Below are 15,457 nucleotides of genomic sequence, written 5' to 3'. Positions count from 1 at the left end.
GGTAAGGGGGGTGGTGAGGGGGGTGGTAGGGCTTTATTGTCGACCACAGGGGGCCTGTTACTGAACGCCCCCACTAGCCATAAAGTACGGCCTTGATTAGTTGATGATGTAGTACCAGGGCTCTCTGTACATGTTAGCCGCAGCGATGTCTGTATCCTTACCTGAAGAGCAGCTGAGCGCCCTGGGGGTTTAACGACAGGCACCGCACCCCACCCCACCTCACATCACCTCCACCCCACCCGTCTCTCCCCGTCTTATTAAGTTCCGAAGGATGAATCGTTGTGGTAATTTGTTGATTCCGGCTCCCGACCGCAGGAGACGGCTGCGTGCGTTGCGTACGGTGGTACGGCACTGGCGGCGACGGCGACGTAAGCGAAACCAGTGGCGGCGGTGGCGGCGCCAACGAGGTTGAGGTGGTGTGGAGTACCGCTGTTGGGACGTCCGCTTTGCTGACGCTGGCTCTACACCCTGATTACTCGTGAGTGCGGCCTGCGGGGTGGTGGTGGTGGTGGTGGTGGTGGTGGTGGTGGTGGTGGTGGGTGGGGGGGGGGGGAGCTGCGGCTTGAGATCTGGAGCAGCCGGGAGCAGCACAGCAGGCGGGGGGAGGGTTAGGCGGGAAAGCAGCGATAGAGAGCGAATGTACGTGTGTGTGTGTGTGTGTGTTTTATGGAAGGTGTCTGTCGATCTGTATGTAGTGTGGCACCATCTACGGCCGCGGCACACCCTGACGGGCCCCGGGGCAACGCCGGCATGGGAAATGAAGAAACGGAGGGAAAAGAGGAAGGGCCCTTGTCAAGGATCTACACCTCCACCTCCACCCCCCTGCCCTAACCCCCTGCCCTATCCCCCTTCCGGCCCCCTTCCGATAGCGTCCGGGTTTTTATCTCCTTGCAAGGTATGCGCGTGTGTGCGCGTGTAATCCCCTCCCCTCCCAGCTTTCGTCCCCGGCGCTCTTCCCCGGCCTGCCCTAACCCCCCCACCCGTACACCCCCCCACTGCTGCCCCTCCCCCCGCCAGTCGGGGATTTCCATTGGTGGCCGTGGGGGGTATGGACGGCAGGGTTACGGTACTGTACGGCAGGACCGGCACCATCATTGCCACCTTGCAGCCACATTCCAAGTACGTGGTACGTGTGGTGTGGGCCTCCACGACCGATGCTACGACCCGTGCTACAACCGCCGCCGCCGCCGCCACCGCCATGGACACCACTGCCACCAGGGGCATCGGCACTACAGCTAAAGGCGGAACATGTGATCCGAGGGAGGATAGTGGTGGTGGTGGTGGTGGTGGTGGGAATGGGGATGGCGGTGGCGGTTCCGGAGCCGGCGGCGGTCTTCAAGGCAGGAGCGGCGAACGAGGTGTGATGGTGTTGGCCAGCGCCTCCACGGACGAGGCAGTCGCGATCCTGCGGCTGGATCTAGATTATGTATTAGATTTGAATTCTGATTTGGGTCAGGGTGAGGGAGGGCAGGGGGTGGTCAGTGCGGCTGGAGATGCATGCCGCGGTGCTGGAGTTGACTGCGGCGGCGGCGGCGACGGCGGCAGCAGGCTCGCAGGAAACGCGGCGGCGGCGGCGGCGGCGACGGCGGCGGCGGGACCGACGGGTCGCATGTCGATAATTCGCTTGGTGGGTAGCGGTCCCCTGTGTTAGGGGCGTCAGGGGAGGAAGTGCCCGGGTGACGGGGTTGGAAGACTGTTGGTTGTTGTGTCTGGGTCGTTGTGGTGGTTGGTGGTTAGGGGTTGGAGGGCCGTTGGTTGGAGGGATATACATACATTTGAATAGTGTTCGTTGGGTGATTGGGTGCTCAGTTCCATGACCGCCTGGCCGCCGCAGCCGCCGCCCCCCTCGGTGGGGTCGGGGGCGTTAGGGGGTAGCCGACCTCCGGACAGCAACCGGCAGATGCATCGGGGGGGAGCGAGAGAAGGAAGAGAAGGGAAGGGAAGGAAGGGATCGGCGACGTGGTTACAGTGTTGGAGAAGAGGGGTCAACCCCGCTGGAGAGCAAACACCGCTTCCCATTTTCACTGCCCCCACACCAGTAGGCATGTGCAGCACACGAACCTCGTCAGTCCATCCGGGGTCGTGACGATGGTCCGTCAACGCAACACCCCCCTACTGCAGGCACCAGCAAGCCGCTACCTCCCCGCGACCTCCGGGTACCTCTCTTCTATCTAAAGACCTCTCTTCTATCTATCAAGTTATCATCCATCCATCTATCAATCTGATGCAGATCCCGTACGGCGCGGCCGTGACAGACGTCACCTTTCTGCGCGACTGCACGACAGGATCCAGAACTGGCAAGCCAACTGGTGCAGCAAGCAGCAGCAATGGCAGCAGCAGCGGCAGTACGCTCGTGGTTTCTGTTCGCGGCAGCAACTATCTGCGGCTCCTGGATGTTGGTCGTTTGGTCGGGGAGGAGGTAGGTGACACGCCGGGTGTGCGGGCGCCGACTGGCTGCCCGGCGATATAGATCTTTACTTATTAAGACTTGCTTTTTTAAGACATCGGTTCCTCTCCCTGCAGGCAAAGATGGGTGTTAGTGGTGGTGGTGGCGGCGGTGGTGAGTCGGTGCCCGAGCGCCTGGTCAACCTGAACGAGTCGGGAGACGACCACGTCTCATTCACCGCTAAGCACCTGGTCACCTCGCATTGCGGGAGGTACCTGCTGGTGAGGCCCACGACGGACCGCCTGAGGGGGATTGGGTGGGGATGATGGCCCGTTGGGCGTGTGTGTGTGTGTATGTCTGTGTACGGATGGATGGGTGGACGGATGGACGGTAGATTCTGAGGTCTTGGCGCCCTCTCGTCCCTCATCTGCTGGCAGCCATCTACCACCCCAACCGCCCCGCAAAGGCCCAATCTTCACTTCCTGTTTTGCCGCGATGCAGGTGTGTACGGACACGCCTCGGCTGCTCATACTCCGTACGAGTGACTGGTCCGTGCTGAAAGTCATCTTCGGCCCGCCCCTGGCGGACCAGTTCCCGCAGCCTGTGGCCGCCTGGCACAGAGACTCGAACTACATCTACAGCGCGGGGGGGGCGGGGGCGCAGGTGTGTGTGTGCGTGTGTGTATTGGGGGGGGGGAGGGTAAGACGAACCACTGACGAATGAAGCAGGTACCCCATAGATAGTCTAGGAGGAGGGAGGGGGGATAGGTGGGCAGTGGGTAGTTGGGTGCTTGGTTGGTTGGTTGGGTGGCTGGATCTGCGTGTATGTGGGGTTGGGTGAGAGCATCTAGTGTGACTGGTTGGTGGTGAGGTGTTTTTTTGGGGGGGGGGGATGTGGGGGGGGCCCCAGGGGGAGTTTGAGGAAAAGAGAGCCACGGGATGATGAGCGGTCCCTACGGCGCGCTCTGGCGACAGGTGCGGCTCGCGTAATGAGAACGAGGCGTCCTGCTGAGCGATGCTGCTGTTTGGTATGAGGGGGCGTCGGGCTTCGTAGTGCGCAATTTGAAACCCCGTGGGTTCTGTTTATGAGTTTCGGACATGCGCCTGTCTGTCTACTTGGCTGTGTGCGGTGCGCGTGTGTGTGCGCCTTGTGCGCCACACCCACACCCACCTCACAACTCCGCCTTTGCCGTCCGCGTGTTTCACCCTCCCTCCCCCCCCCCCGGACAGCTGAACGTGATCCACCTGGGCAGCGGTCGCCCGGTGCACACAACCGCCGTGATTCACAAAATAAATATACGAGGCCTGGACTACGACCCTGACCGCAACCTGCTCGCGACGTGCAGCTTCGACAAGACGGTCAAACTGCTGGCGGCGACACCATCGCTGCCTGCGGCGGCCGTTGCTGCTGCTACTGCTGTACTGAGCGGTTAGAGAAATCGATGCGCACGAGGGGGAGGAGGGTAATGGGGTGCAAGCATGAGGGCAGAGGGGCAGTCGTGATGAGAACCGGACAGTCATGAGGTCGGTAAGGCGGCGGTGGTGGCTCGCGTTAAAAAGAGGGATCTGGCCGTCGGTCATTTTGTTCGTAAAATTGCACGATGTGCGCTTTGCATCGATCCGAAAGAGGGCCCATCCTCTGGCAGACGTCGGCTCTCATAGCTGCTGACAAGGGGAAAGAAGTTCCACGTCAGACCTTGCCTGGCGTTTACTTGAGGTGCTATGTAGTTAGTAGGGACTCGTGATATGTAGTAGGGGTGTGAAGGTGGGTAACTGGGTGGCGATTGGAACCATAACCCATGTAATAAAGGATATGGCGCCCAAAATCCCCAGCCGTCAACGATGCCATGATTGATGGTATTGATATGGTGAATTGGTGATATGGTGATGGCCGCTAGCTAGGTAGGGGATGCTGGGGATAGAGAGTTTTGGAGAAAGACGTTGCCAGAGATCAGGTAGGTTCGGGGGAGCGGCCGCTGTGTGTGGGGAGAACCGAATGTTGTTAAGGAGCTCAGAAGACCGTATACCTGTCGGTTCATCAGGCAATATGGCTGCGTTTGGCACGGGTACTTGTACGCGTGTTACCCTACCTGTCCTGACCGGACCCGCCAAGGGCCAGGAGCAGCTACCCATTAGCCCCCACTAACACAGGCCGGGTGCAAACAGCCGCCTGTGTACTCAGGAGACAGCCGGCGCACCGGGGCCCCTCTGGAGGCCTAGTTTAGAAACGCGGCATCACCATCACCACCACCATCACCACCACCTCCTCGTATAACTGAAAGATGTTTCACAGGTACCCGTGAGCAGCTCACATTCAAATACACACAGCTTCACACATGACACACATACACTCACACATTGAGAATGTCATGTTATTGTTTAGTGTCTTTCCTGCCGCCACTGGAACACCGTGCTGGTCATGCTGCTGGACCGCGACCCATCCCCACCACCACCAACAACAACAGCTCCACCACCTCCTCGCGCTAATGGCCCAAACGCGGAGCCTCCAGGTCCGCTAACACAACCACAGCCATCTTCACAGCCACGCGGCCACAGGCTACGGATATCTCGCTGATGGCAAGGTTCCGCGAGCCGCGAGTTGAACTGGGCCCTATCTTCCTATCACACAGCGTCACACAACACAGACACAGACACAACGACATTTCTCATCGCACAGCACCTTCCTGTCTGCCTCCTGGTTGTGCCCCCTGCAGGCCCCCGGGGGCCTACAACTGGCGTCCAACTACGTCTCTTCCAGCCCGCACTCCCGGGCCCCACATTCGTTGCCTTGGAAACCACGCAACCCAGAGCCTCCTGAGCATCTCTCTCTCTCTTTCTCTCTCTCTCACCCAGTTGGCACAATCACACAAAAGAAAGGAATGCAGTGACCCCTCTTTAATAGGCAACTGAGGCGTGCAGCTGACGGAGAAGCAGCAGTAGTAGCAGTGTCATCATCATCAGCAGCAGCGAAGGGGCCCCGGGCCCCGTGTGTTACTCCTGCCCTCTGCCGGTGGCCGCGTTGTACCAGCCGTTGTAGTTGAGGCGGGTGACCAGCTGGGCCAGGTGGGGGGCGCGGAAGGAGTCGATCATGCGCTGACTGCGGCGTTGGCGGAGGAGAGGGGCCGGGAATGGGGGAGGAGGGCCCGGGAGGGTGGGGGTGGGTGGGCGGGATTCGGTCAGGGCGCGAACGAAGAAAGGGAATATTGCTGTGGTTGCCGCTCCTTAGGAAGGAAAGCAAGAAGCGAGCAAAAGCGGGGGATGCATCCGGAGCTTACAGGGCTAAGAAAATCAATAAACACAGCACGGAGAGGGCGCGGGAGTCCCGACGTACACTGCATTGCACACACAGCTGTGACAGCTGGACAGTGGCGTCATTCACAAAAGGAGGTGGGTTGAAGGCCGCCATAAAACTGAGAGCCCAGAAGGGGGCGAGTTCTGACCGGCCACACCTCAAGGGAACAGATACTCGACATGCGAAGAAGAGTACACAGCGCTAACCTGGGCTCCTATCTTCACATCAGGCCCCACCACCCTCCTTTTCCCCCCCTCCCCCCCTCCCCCTACACGTACACGTACCCCCACACCGATACACATATAAGTATTCTACGAACCTGCTGATGGTGTTGTACAGTCCGGAGGCGTGGCGCAGGAAGTTGCTCCGCACCCGGCCAATGGCGGCAAAGTCAAGGCGCTGGGGCTCACAACCCGCCCGTGACACCAGCTGGGACAAGTTCTGTTTGTGTGGGGTGGGGTGGGGTGGGGTGGGCGGAGATCATTGTATGATGCGAGAAACCCAGAAATGAGCTGCGGCGGCGCCCAAAGTCCGAAACTGGCGGGGAAGGGGCCGGAAGGGTGGGGGAAGGAGCTGGCGGCGATGGTGGGGGAGGCGGCAATGGGAGTCCCCGCGGAATGCGGTGCTGGTGGCGGTGGCGGTGGTGGTGCTGGTGGGGAGGTGGCGGGCAGGGGTTGGGCTGGGTTTGGGTTTCTCCGGCTCGTGATTCTTCGTCTCCGGGAAAACGCATTCATCCAGCCTTTCCCCCCCTCCCGGCTGACCTCACTACCCCCCTCCCCTCCACCCCTTCCCTGCCCCCCTCCACCCCTCCACCCCTTGCCCTGGCAGCACCTTCACTCGTTCGTGGTTCGTCTTTCCCCCCCTCCCCCTCTGCCGGCCTCACCGCCACGTCCTGGAATATCTCCGCCAGCACGGTGCACAACGTCCTCACGGTCAGGAAGCTCTGGACCATGAGGGTGGACAGAAAGATGCTGTGGGCTCTTTCCAACTGAACAAGAGGTTGGGGGGGAGGTGCAGGGGAGGAGGGGGGAAGCGAAAAGGGGGGGAAGGGCAGCGGGAGAGGGGAAGCGGGGATGTGAAGGAAGAAGAACGGAGGGTCCATAGATATGTCTGTGTACGGATGTACGAGTACGGAAGTGGGGACAGTACACGACAGGCATGCATTGAGGCAGCGGAGGGCCCAGATACTGGATTTGACAGGCGGCGGGGTGGTGGTGCCCAACCTCCTTTTTCCCTTTCCTTTCACATCTCCCCCCCTTCCCCCCCCTCCCCCCTTACTTCAGAAAAGTCCTGACAAGTGGAGATCTTGGTTTCCAAAGTACTGAAGTTGACCTCAATCACGTCGGTCTGCAATATACGGCAAAATACGGTCGCCATTAGGCCCCGGGTAATCCCCACCGGGCGAAGAAAGAGAAGAACACGAAAATTGCATATTTATTACGAAAAAGCTGTTTGAAGAGGCGACTTGGCCTACTTGCGGAGCAATGAAGGAGAGGGAAGCGCGCGCGTATGTGTATGAGCTTGTGCATGTGTATGTGCTTGTGGTGATGGGGGGGGAGGGCCAAAAAGGAATAGTGTTCGGTGTTGTGACGCGCATACACTAGCATATACACACAGGGTCGAAAATCCTTCCGATGGTGGAAGATGGTGGATGCGAGCCGACCAGGAATGGAGTTGGGCCGCCGTCAACCCGGCAGATTCCGTTGGATGCTGGTGGTGGGTGTGGAGCCTGAGCGATCCACTGAAAAGTCGACTTCTAGGGTGACTGGATGAGGGTGTGCCCCGAAATACCGGGGAAGGCAGGGCTTCGCCAGGTAGCGGCCGCAGGGTGAAAAGATATACCCCCCTGTTCCACACATCACACACACACGCACTCACGCACGCATACCTGTATGTATATCTGCAGGTTGCCCACCAAGTGCGCCATGTTATTCCGCAGGTCCTGCAGGTCCCGCATGCGGGCTCCGGAGACGGAGGAGCCGCTGTCCCGCTGGAGCTGTCGGTCCATACTGCACGGGGGTGGCCCCGGGGGGGCGGGGGGGGGGGTGATGTAGAGAGAGTGTGTATGTGTGTGTATGTGTTATACCGCCGAAGGTTTGCACCATCGCCCCCTGTGGTGGATCTCAAGAGCACCCACCAAGCGGATCGGACCATACATTATGTATATATTGTGTTTACACACTATTTACATTATACGTTATACACCTTGTAGTATAGGTACACACATACATACATACAAACATAAACATCATAACCCTTGCAGACAACCCCCCACTCACCCACCCATGCCTGCGATCTCCTGGCCCCCCTCCCCCTCCCCTCTCTCCCCCCCACCCACATCCTGAGGTCCTTCCAGGCGTCATCCAGCTGACCACTCATCCTCCTCAGCCGCAGCAGCAGCGCGAAAAGCTGGTTGTACCGCCGCAGCTGCTCGCGGCCCAGCAGCAACCCCAGCGGCCAGTCCAGCCGTACATCCAGCACCAGGGGGTCCCAGGCGGGGTCCAGGGGGGGAACGACGTGACCCGCGGTGGCGGCCTTGCCGGTGCTCACCTACACACATACATACACACACGCATACACGTACACACATACATATACACGGACACGGACATGAAAGAAAAGGTGGCATGATTGCCGTGCACGTGCCCATTGCGGCCAGATTGAGCAGTTGCCTGTAGCAGTTGCCTGTAGCAGTTGCCTGTCGCAGGCGGGGGGGGGCATGGCGGAAGCTGGGGGGCAGGCAGGAAGGCATCCTGAGGCGGGGGGGGGGGGGGAAAGACGCGTGCCAGGATCGTGCAGGGGATGATACACCCCCAAGACAAAAGCCCACTGCAACCCCCCCAGCTGAACGAACCTTAACGCTTAAAAGGCCCAGCTGCACATTGTGTTTTTAACCAACCTCCTATCTTTCATTCTCATCACTCCTCCTCATCATCATCATCCTCATCCCCACCATTACCTGGAACGCCGCCTCTGCCTCCTGCCCTCTGAGGTACCTCAGACTGAAGGCCCCCAGCAGCGGGTCCCCCTCCGCGCTGCTCTTAGTGGCGCTGCGACTGAAGGGAACAGCCAGGTCGGCATCCACGGACTGCAACCTGGGGGCGGGGAGGTAGCGGAGGGGAGGGAGGGAGTGAGGGTGGGAGGTAAGGGGTGGAAAGACGAACCACGAACGGGTGAAGCTGCTGCCAAGTACAGAGTGTACCAGGAGGAAGGGAGGGAGGGGCGAGAGTGCGCGTGCTGGGGTTGAGGAGAGGGGAGGAAAGTCACACAGAGGACGCCACAACGCCACATAAACAAGAATGACAATATGATAAAGGAAAGGAAAGAGAGAGGAGCGAAGACACAAAGTAAAGCCAATAGCCCCCCAACCCCCCTCGCCAGGATTGGATCAACTCCCCCCTCCTCAACTCCCCCCTCAACTCCCCCCTCCTCCCCCCTCCCTCAACTCCCCCCTCCTTCCAGGCCCCACCCTGCCCGCCTCCCATCATCCCTGCATACCTGGGCGGCGCTGCCATGAGCGGTCTGCTCTCCGCCAGGAAGATCTGCCAGAAGTCCCCCCTGGCCAGCAGGAGGTAGTCCTTGAGGGCGGCCAGGTGGGGCAGCAGACCGGCGCGGCCCACCAGTAGCCGCCACAGCAGCCGGGCAACATGGGCGCGGAGGCCCTCCACCAACATCTCCAAACGGGGGGCGGAGAGTTCGGGTTCGGACTGGAGCGCGGTGAAGGCCTTAGGAAAGGGAGGGGGCCGGATGGTTTGCGGGGAGAGCCATAGGATGAAGGGAATGATGAGGATTAAATAGCGAGGGTGAGGGTGGAATCCCATGTGAGGAAACCAGAAGAGGCGCACTTTGGGGGCGGAATGGAGGCAGGGCAGGGAGGGGAGTGATGGGTGGGGAGAGGAAGCCGCGGCCTCTCCCCACGGGCGTCATACGCCGCAATCTACACACAAAAACACATACATACACACGCATGCACACGCCGGTCCTCATAGCTTTGAATCCAAAACCTACCCTCCCGCCCCACCGTCCCCAACCCCCCTCGTCACCCCCATGTCCACCAGAAGCAGCTCCCTACGACCAACCACCCAACTGACGCACTCACCCACCACATCAACGCTCCCTCCCCTCCCCTCCCCGAGCCCACTGCCCACCTGCCCAAACTGCAACATGTCCTGCAGCGGCATCAGCTCTTGCCCCAGGCCGCCGCCACCTCCATCGCCGCCGCTGACCCCGCCGCCTCCCGTGCCATCCCCAGCTCCCAGCCCCACCCCCGCCGCTGCCGCTGCCGCTGCCGCTGCCGCTGCCCCCCCACTGCCACATGGCCTCCTCAGCACCCTCACCGCCCGGCCCACGAACACTATGGTTTCCGCCAGGTCGTGGCTCACGTACAGCGGCAGGGAGCGAGTGCTAACCTGGTGGCGCGGGAGAGGGTGCCCCCGGGGTGGGGGGGTAAGCGGGTGAGGGGTGAGGGGAGATGTAAGGATGAGGGATTGGCAGACACTTTATGTGAGGGTTAGCCTCAGTCCGAAAGCTGCAGGTGTTCGGCCAGTCAGCCAGCCAGCCAGCCAGCCAGCCAAACACCAGTCACGATGCGGTTGCTGATCCATCCAACAACATGCACTCACGCATCCTCACCGTCACGTGAATACACACACACATATACATACGTAACCCCCCGACCTCCCACTACCGGCCCAACTTTTCGCCCCAACGTAGAGTAGCTCACCTGGAACCCCCCGTGCCATTCCCGGTACGCGGCCTCGTCGTCCATCCTGCCGCTGTTGCTGCTGCTGCCGAGCCCACTGGCGCCGGCCACCCCACCCACATCCGTACCCCAACCCGTGTCCCCGCCGCCGCCGCGACCGCCGCTGCCGCCTAGATCCAGTCCCGCGCCGTCATCCTCCCGGGCCGCTCCTGCCGCCACCGCCGCCGCCGCTGCTGCTGCTTGCTGCTGCTGCTGCTGCTGCTGCTGCGCCGCCGTCAGCGCCCTAGGCTGAATGAAGAACTCCCGATGGGGGTCTTGGAGCATGCCGTGCATCATCCTGACGGGTCCATATGTGTGTTTGTATGTATGTGTGTATGTATGTATGTATGTGTGTATGTATGTGTGTATGTATGTGTGTATGTATGTGTGTATGTATGTGTGTATGTATGTGTGTATGTATGTATGTGCGTGTAGCGGAGGGAAAGAGAGGAAGGGAACACGGGTGTTGAGGTGTCGTGTAATGTAATGTAATGTAATGTAACGTGTTGAGAAGAAAGCAACAAGGACGAGTGACAGAGAGTTCCGTGTGTGTGTGTGTGTGTGTGTGTGTGTGTGTGTGCATGGAGGGAAAAGGGAACTCCCCTCCCACACACTTTTCCGCACCCCTTCTTGAAACAGGCTCCGCCCGCCTCTCACGTCCCGCTTTCCCCAAACCTCCACCCCCTTTCACCTCTTGCCCCGCACCTCCACCCGCTCCTTCTCCCCCCTTCCGCCCTCCGTTGGTATCTGCTCCATTCGCCAGCGGTTCGTCTTACCCCCCACCCCTTCCCTTCCGCCCTCCGCCTCTTTCCCCCCTTCCGCCTCTTCCCCCCAAGCCCTGGCAGCAGCTTCACTCGTTTGTGGTTCGTCTTTCCCTCCCCCAGCCTCCACTCACTCACCAGGCCGCCAGCTGCTGCATGAGCACCTGGTTGCAGTGCCACAACAGCCTGCCCATCGCCTGCCGTACGGCAGGGAGGCCGCTGCGGGTGCCCGCATGCAGCGAATTGATCAGGTCGGCTGCGTTGAAGGCGGGTCCCACGGACACGCGGTCCTGGGCCGCTGCCAGTGCGTGTAAGGCCGGGAGCACGTCCTGGGGGTGGGGGACAGAGACGAAACACACACACACACACAGACAGACAGACACACATGCAGTAACATACATGCGCATGAGCACGCGGCCCCATAATGAACGGCAGTAAAGGCAGCCGAGGGCGGAGGGGGGGTGGGAAGGGGGGTGGGGGGAAACTCAGAGCAGGAGAGCGTAGAAAAGGGTGGGAGGGCGGTGGGAATCATACAACCACATACACACACACACACGCGCGCATATATTCAATGCAAAAAAAGATGAGGGAGGGGGGGTGTCACAAGCGCAGGAAGAAGGGCTGAGGTCCGGTTGGTGCTTTGGCTGAGCTACGGGGTTGGCCTGATGTGAACAGCAGCCGGCGGGCGGAAGGGGAGAAGGAGAAGGCGACCCCCATAGACGAGTGGTGAAGCAGATACTCCAAGAGATAGATGGATACTACTCCGCAGGAATAGACAGACAGACAGACATACTGCAACAGGAAACTGTAAGAAGTTACCAACAACCAGCAATGACTGGGGAAATAGACTTATCGCGGTGACTTATCGAGGGGGAGATGGACAGAAAACCGTTCCCACAGAAGCGGAGGCCATTCCCACGGAGATATGGGCATATGGGCGAGAGATGGGTAGGTATCAGTATACCAATAGGGCAGTATCGTAATGGTATTGCTGCCTAGGAAAGCTACACAGCACTTACCAGTGTGGCCCCTTAGCTGCCGAGTGAAAAACCAAGCAGCTGTCCCTCTGCCGCCCCAACTGCCATCATGCCCCCCTGCCCCCTCAACATCCCTCCGAACCCCCCACCACCCCTTACCCACCACCACCACCCTACCCACCACGTACTCCCACATTCTGTGCAGTATGGTTGGCAGCGCCGGCGCCTCCTGCTCCCGCAGCTGGCGCTGCAGCGACAACACAGCACACCGGTAGTCATCCAGCAGCTCTGAAGCAACAGACCAGCAGGCGGGGGGAGGGAACAAAGGGGGAAGGGAAGGGGGAGAGGGTTCAGGGGTTAACAGGGAAACCACCCAGCGCCAAGGCAGCCGCGGGAAGAGGCAGAGGGAATGTGCTGTATCCTGGACGGCGTGTATCACGGCCTTCTGACATCCGCGATCGTAGCCGTGATACAATAGGGAAAGACCGAATGCCGAATGATTGGGAACAACCTGCGGAAGGGGGAGCGGGCAGAAGGTGGAGGGAGTGTCGATCAGGTGCATGGGTCGCTTCCGCCGGAATATCCATGCGTTACCCCGTCCCCAATCCCCTCCCCCTTCTTACCTTGGGTTCCCATCCCATCCCATCCCAGTCAACTCCATCGGCCTCTCATCCGGCGGGTGTTCACATTCGCACTTCAGGCCCGCCACGGGTGCGGTTTCCCCCCGGGGGGCCCCTCTGTTCCGCTTGCTTCATCCCTAATCCCCCATTACCAAAACCTCCCATCATCTCCCATGATCGCCTCCACCCTCCAGATACTCCTCCGCTCACCAACCCCAACCCAGAGCCCCCACCTCGATCCCCAATCATACTTCCCGATTATTCGCCGGCCCCTGCTGCTTTGCTGCTGTGTAAGGTATCTGGCCGTTACCTTCTGCATGTATCATCTACAACCCTCCACCTTTCCTCCCTTTCTTCCCCCTTGGTCTCCTGCGCACCCGTGAGCCCTGATGCCAGCGCCCTCCGGTACACCGACGGTGCGCGGGTGCTGTGTCGGGGGTCCCACGGCGCGTGCTCCCACTCGACAAAAGTGCTCACGGCCTTGAAGTGGAAGCCCAGACGAAGAAGGTCCGCAAGAACCTGTCTGTGGAGGTGGAAAGGGGAGGGAAGAAGGCGGCGGCGGCGGCGGAGGGGAATGGATATGCTGTATACAGCTATGTGCGATTCGGCTGTACACTGGGAGAGGTAACGGCAACAAAAAGGCGGGAAGTGATGTGTAGCAGTGTGCAGGTCGCGACAGCGGAAGTGGGGAAGGGGAAGAGAAGGAGGCGGAGGAAGGGCAAGGAAGGACGGCTGCGAGGGGGAATTACATGCACAAAAGTTGAAGAAAACCTGGCACACGACTAACAATGAGAACTTTCCAAAGCAAAAGGGTCGGGCAAGGAATTGAAGTCGAGAGAAGGAAATGGGGATGGGATGCAGGCCATGCTAATGGCAATAGATTGCAGATTATCCTGCAGGCACGGGGGTTTCGGGGGCAGGGAGGGTGGTGGTGGTAACGGGTGCGTGTCCGGGCTGAATCCTCTTATACAACATCTTATATGTATTGCCGGTGTCAGGTCGCCTGCTCTGTTGCTAACCTGTCCGACTCGCCAATCCAGGTGAGTTCCGGGGAGATATGCACCGAGCACTCCGTTGGGCCTGGTAGTTGATAGTTCTCCTCATCTTTTTCGTTCCTGCGAGGGCCATGCACGAAGGCTCGCTATCCTAGGATGCCCATGAAGATGTTGTCTTTGGAGGGTTGCAGCTGCGGGCTTGCGGCAGAGGAACGGACCCCGGCTTGTCGTTAATGTCCACGAAGAGGTCTCCGTGTATACCAACAAGGGCCAGCAGTAGCTCATCTACAAGGCCAGACTCATCGAAAGAGGTACTGCTCTGGTAGGATTTCGACATGGACAGCCCGCTATGCTAGTGCAAAAGCGATGGCTTGGCAAGGTACCGGCGGTTGGCACTGTTCTGTCAGCATGGCCAAAGTAAGCGGCATATGTTTAAACCCTTAGCAGGTCTGCGGCTGCGTTAACATGAGTCCGCCGCTTTGGGGGGACGGAGCTGTTCCCGGGCGAATTCTTATTTCCGTACAACAACTGTGGCAAAAACGGAAGAAACTTGATGGCTAGATATTTTAACCGCTGTAACAAAAAATGTCGTTAGGGAGGACTCGTTACTGTCCTTTCATTACAGGTGAAAGTCGCTTGCTACATCTGTCATGCAAGCCGAGAATAACAGTTCCACCGATCAAACCCCAAGTCACATGCAATAGACAGGTTTACCACAGACGGAGACGACTCGCCTGCAATTTAACGTCAGATCACGCCAGGCCAGCACAGAGCACCTCCTCGGCTGAGGAGCCATGGGAGGTCTGGTGGTGTTACGATGGCTGGCACCCGGCGGCAGACAGGTCTGCGGGACGCCCTCCTCTGGACGGGACGGCTGTGATTTCGCTTACGTAGGGCACAACCCAACAAGCTACGTATAGCACCTGCGGGGAGATGCTACTTGGCGAAGGATGACGGCGCTAGGGAGCCGCTCTTTAATTTCTTAAGCAGACACAGAGCTACCAGACCTTGGCACATTATCCCTGACGCCATACCAAGCTGGTTTCATTAACATGATGCCTCGTTCAGCGCAACCCTGGGGAGATATGTCCCTACTTAGCAAAACTTGGCGTTCCTCCCTAGTCCCCGGAATCCCCCCCTCCCTCACCCACGCCCTCCTCCCCGCAGAAATCAGCAACCGGATTGCCCATGGTTGCCATTATTCCCCCAACACCACCCGCTGCACAATCTATCGCAATCACCGCCCATATACGCGCTTCTCCCCCATTGCATCACCATCCCCCTCACCACACCACATCAACATTCCCGTCTAAAGCAGCGCCCCCCTAGCTCCCCACCAGGGCTCATTGAGCGGGCCTTGAAACCCGACTCACCGAAACCCGCATTGGATATGTGACTGCACAGCACTCCCAAACTCAAAGAGTGTGTGTGAGTGTGAGCGTGGTGGTGGTCGTGGGGGGGGGCCCGCCCGCTGGGTTCCATCTAGCTCCCCCCCGCACAGCGCCCTCCTGCCGTGGTCCACAACCCCTCCGGTCGGCCCCCCCCCTTACGCTGCAGGTTAGAGCAGATCCTGCCCCCGTGGGCCGTCCTGAAGAGAATGGACCCGACTCGCCCTCTTGCGGACCAGGTACATGCGAATGTGGGTGTGCATTACACACCACATAAATACATTACAGTGCACGTACG

The 15,457-nt window shown here is 59.7% G+C and overlaps 3 protein-coding genes across 3 annotated transcripts in view; 2 read left to right on the top strand and 1 right to left on the bottom strand.

Annotated features, from left to right (window-relative positions):
* The window catches only part of VOLCADRAFT_105357 (uncharacterized protein), a gene marked incomplete at its 3' end in the record, with an annotated part of 7,323 nt that extends 2,120 nt beyond the window's left edge, over positions 1-5,203 (top strand). Inside the window, exons 5-12 of the mRNA XM_002952079.1 lie at positions 316-478; positions 1,018-1,457; positions 2,286-2,419; positions 2,524-2,667; positions 2,888-3,049; positions 3,616-3,814; positions 4,851-4,895; positions 5,100-5,203. Coding sequence (XP_002952125.1) covers positions 316-478; positions 1,018-1,457; positions 2,286-2,419; positions 2,524-2,667; positions 2,888-3,049; positions 3,616-3,814; positions 4,851-4,895; positions 5,100-5,203 — 1,391 coding nt within the window. The remainder of the gene's footprint in view (positions 1-315; positions 479-1,017; positions 1,458-2,285; positions 2,420-2,523; positions 2,668-2,887; positions 3,050-3,615; positions 3,815-4,850; positions 4,896-5,099) is intronic.
* Positions 5,204-5,376: 173 nt separating this feature from the next.
* Positions 5,377-14,108, bottom strand: gcp4 (gamma tubulin interacting protein; the record flags this gene model as incomplete). The annotated part of the gene is made up of 17 exons (XM_002951998.1): positions 5,377-5,482; positions 5,997-6,118; positions 6,561-6,665; positions 6,956-7,024; positions 7,566-7,686; positions 8,016-8,227; positions 8,266-8,406; positions 8,637-8,772; positions 9,176-9,255; positions 9,298-9,402; positions 9,826-10,086; positions 10,401-10,716; positions 11,318-11,508; positions 12,338-12,444; positions 13,154-13,299; positions 13,796-13,891; positions 13,990-14,108. 17 exons carry the CDS (start codon positions 14,106-14,108, stop codon positions 5,377-5,379), a joined length of 2,433 nt encoding a protein of 810 aa, XP_002952044.1.
* Positions 14,109-14,120: 12 nt separating this feature from the next.
* Positions 14,121-15,457, top strand: part of VOLCADRAFT_92712 (uncharacterized protein) — a gene marked incomplete at both ends in the record, with an annotated part of 3,408 nt that continues 2,071 nt past the window's right edge. Inside the window, 2 exons of the mRNA XM_002952078.1 lie at positions 14,121-14,188; positions 15,329-15,398. Coding sequence (XP_002952124.1) covers positions 14,121-14,188; positions 15,329-15,398 — 138 coding nt within the window. The remainder of the gene's footprint in view (positions 14,189-15,328; positions 15,399-15,457) is intronic.

The sequence above is a fragment of the Volvox carteri genome (assembly GCF_000143455.1).
Source record: "Volvox carteri f. nagariensis unplaced genomic scaffold VOLCAscaffold_27, whole genome shotgun sequence".
Taxonomy (NCBI): domain Eukaryota; kingdom Viridiplantae; phylum Chlorophyta; class Chlorophyceae; order Chlamydomonadales; family Volvocaceae; genus Volvox; species Volvox carteri.
This window is presented reverse-complemented; position numbering and strand designations above follow the sequence as displayed.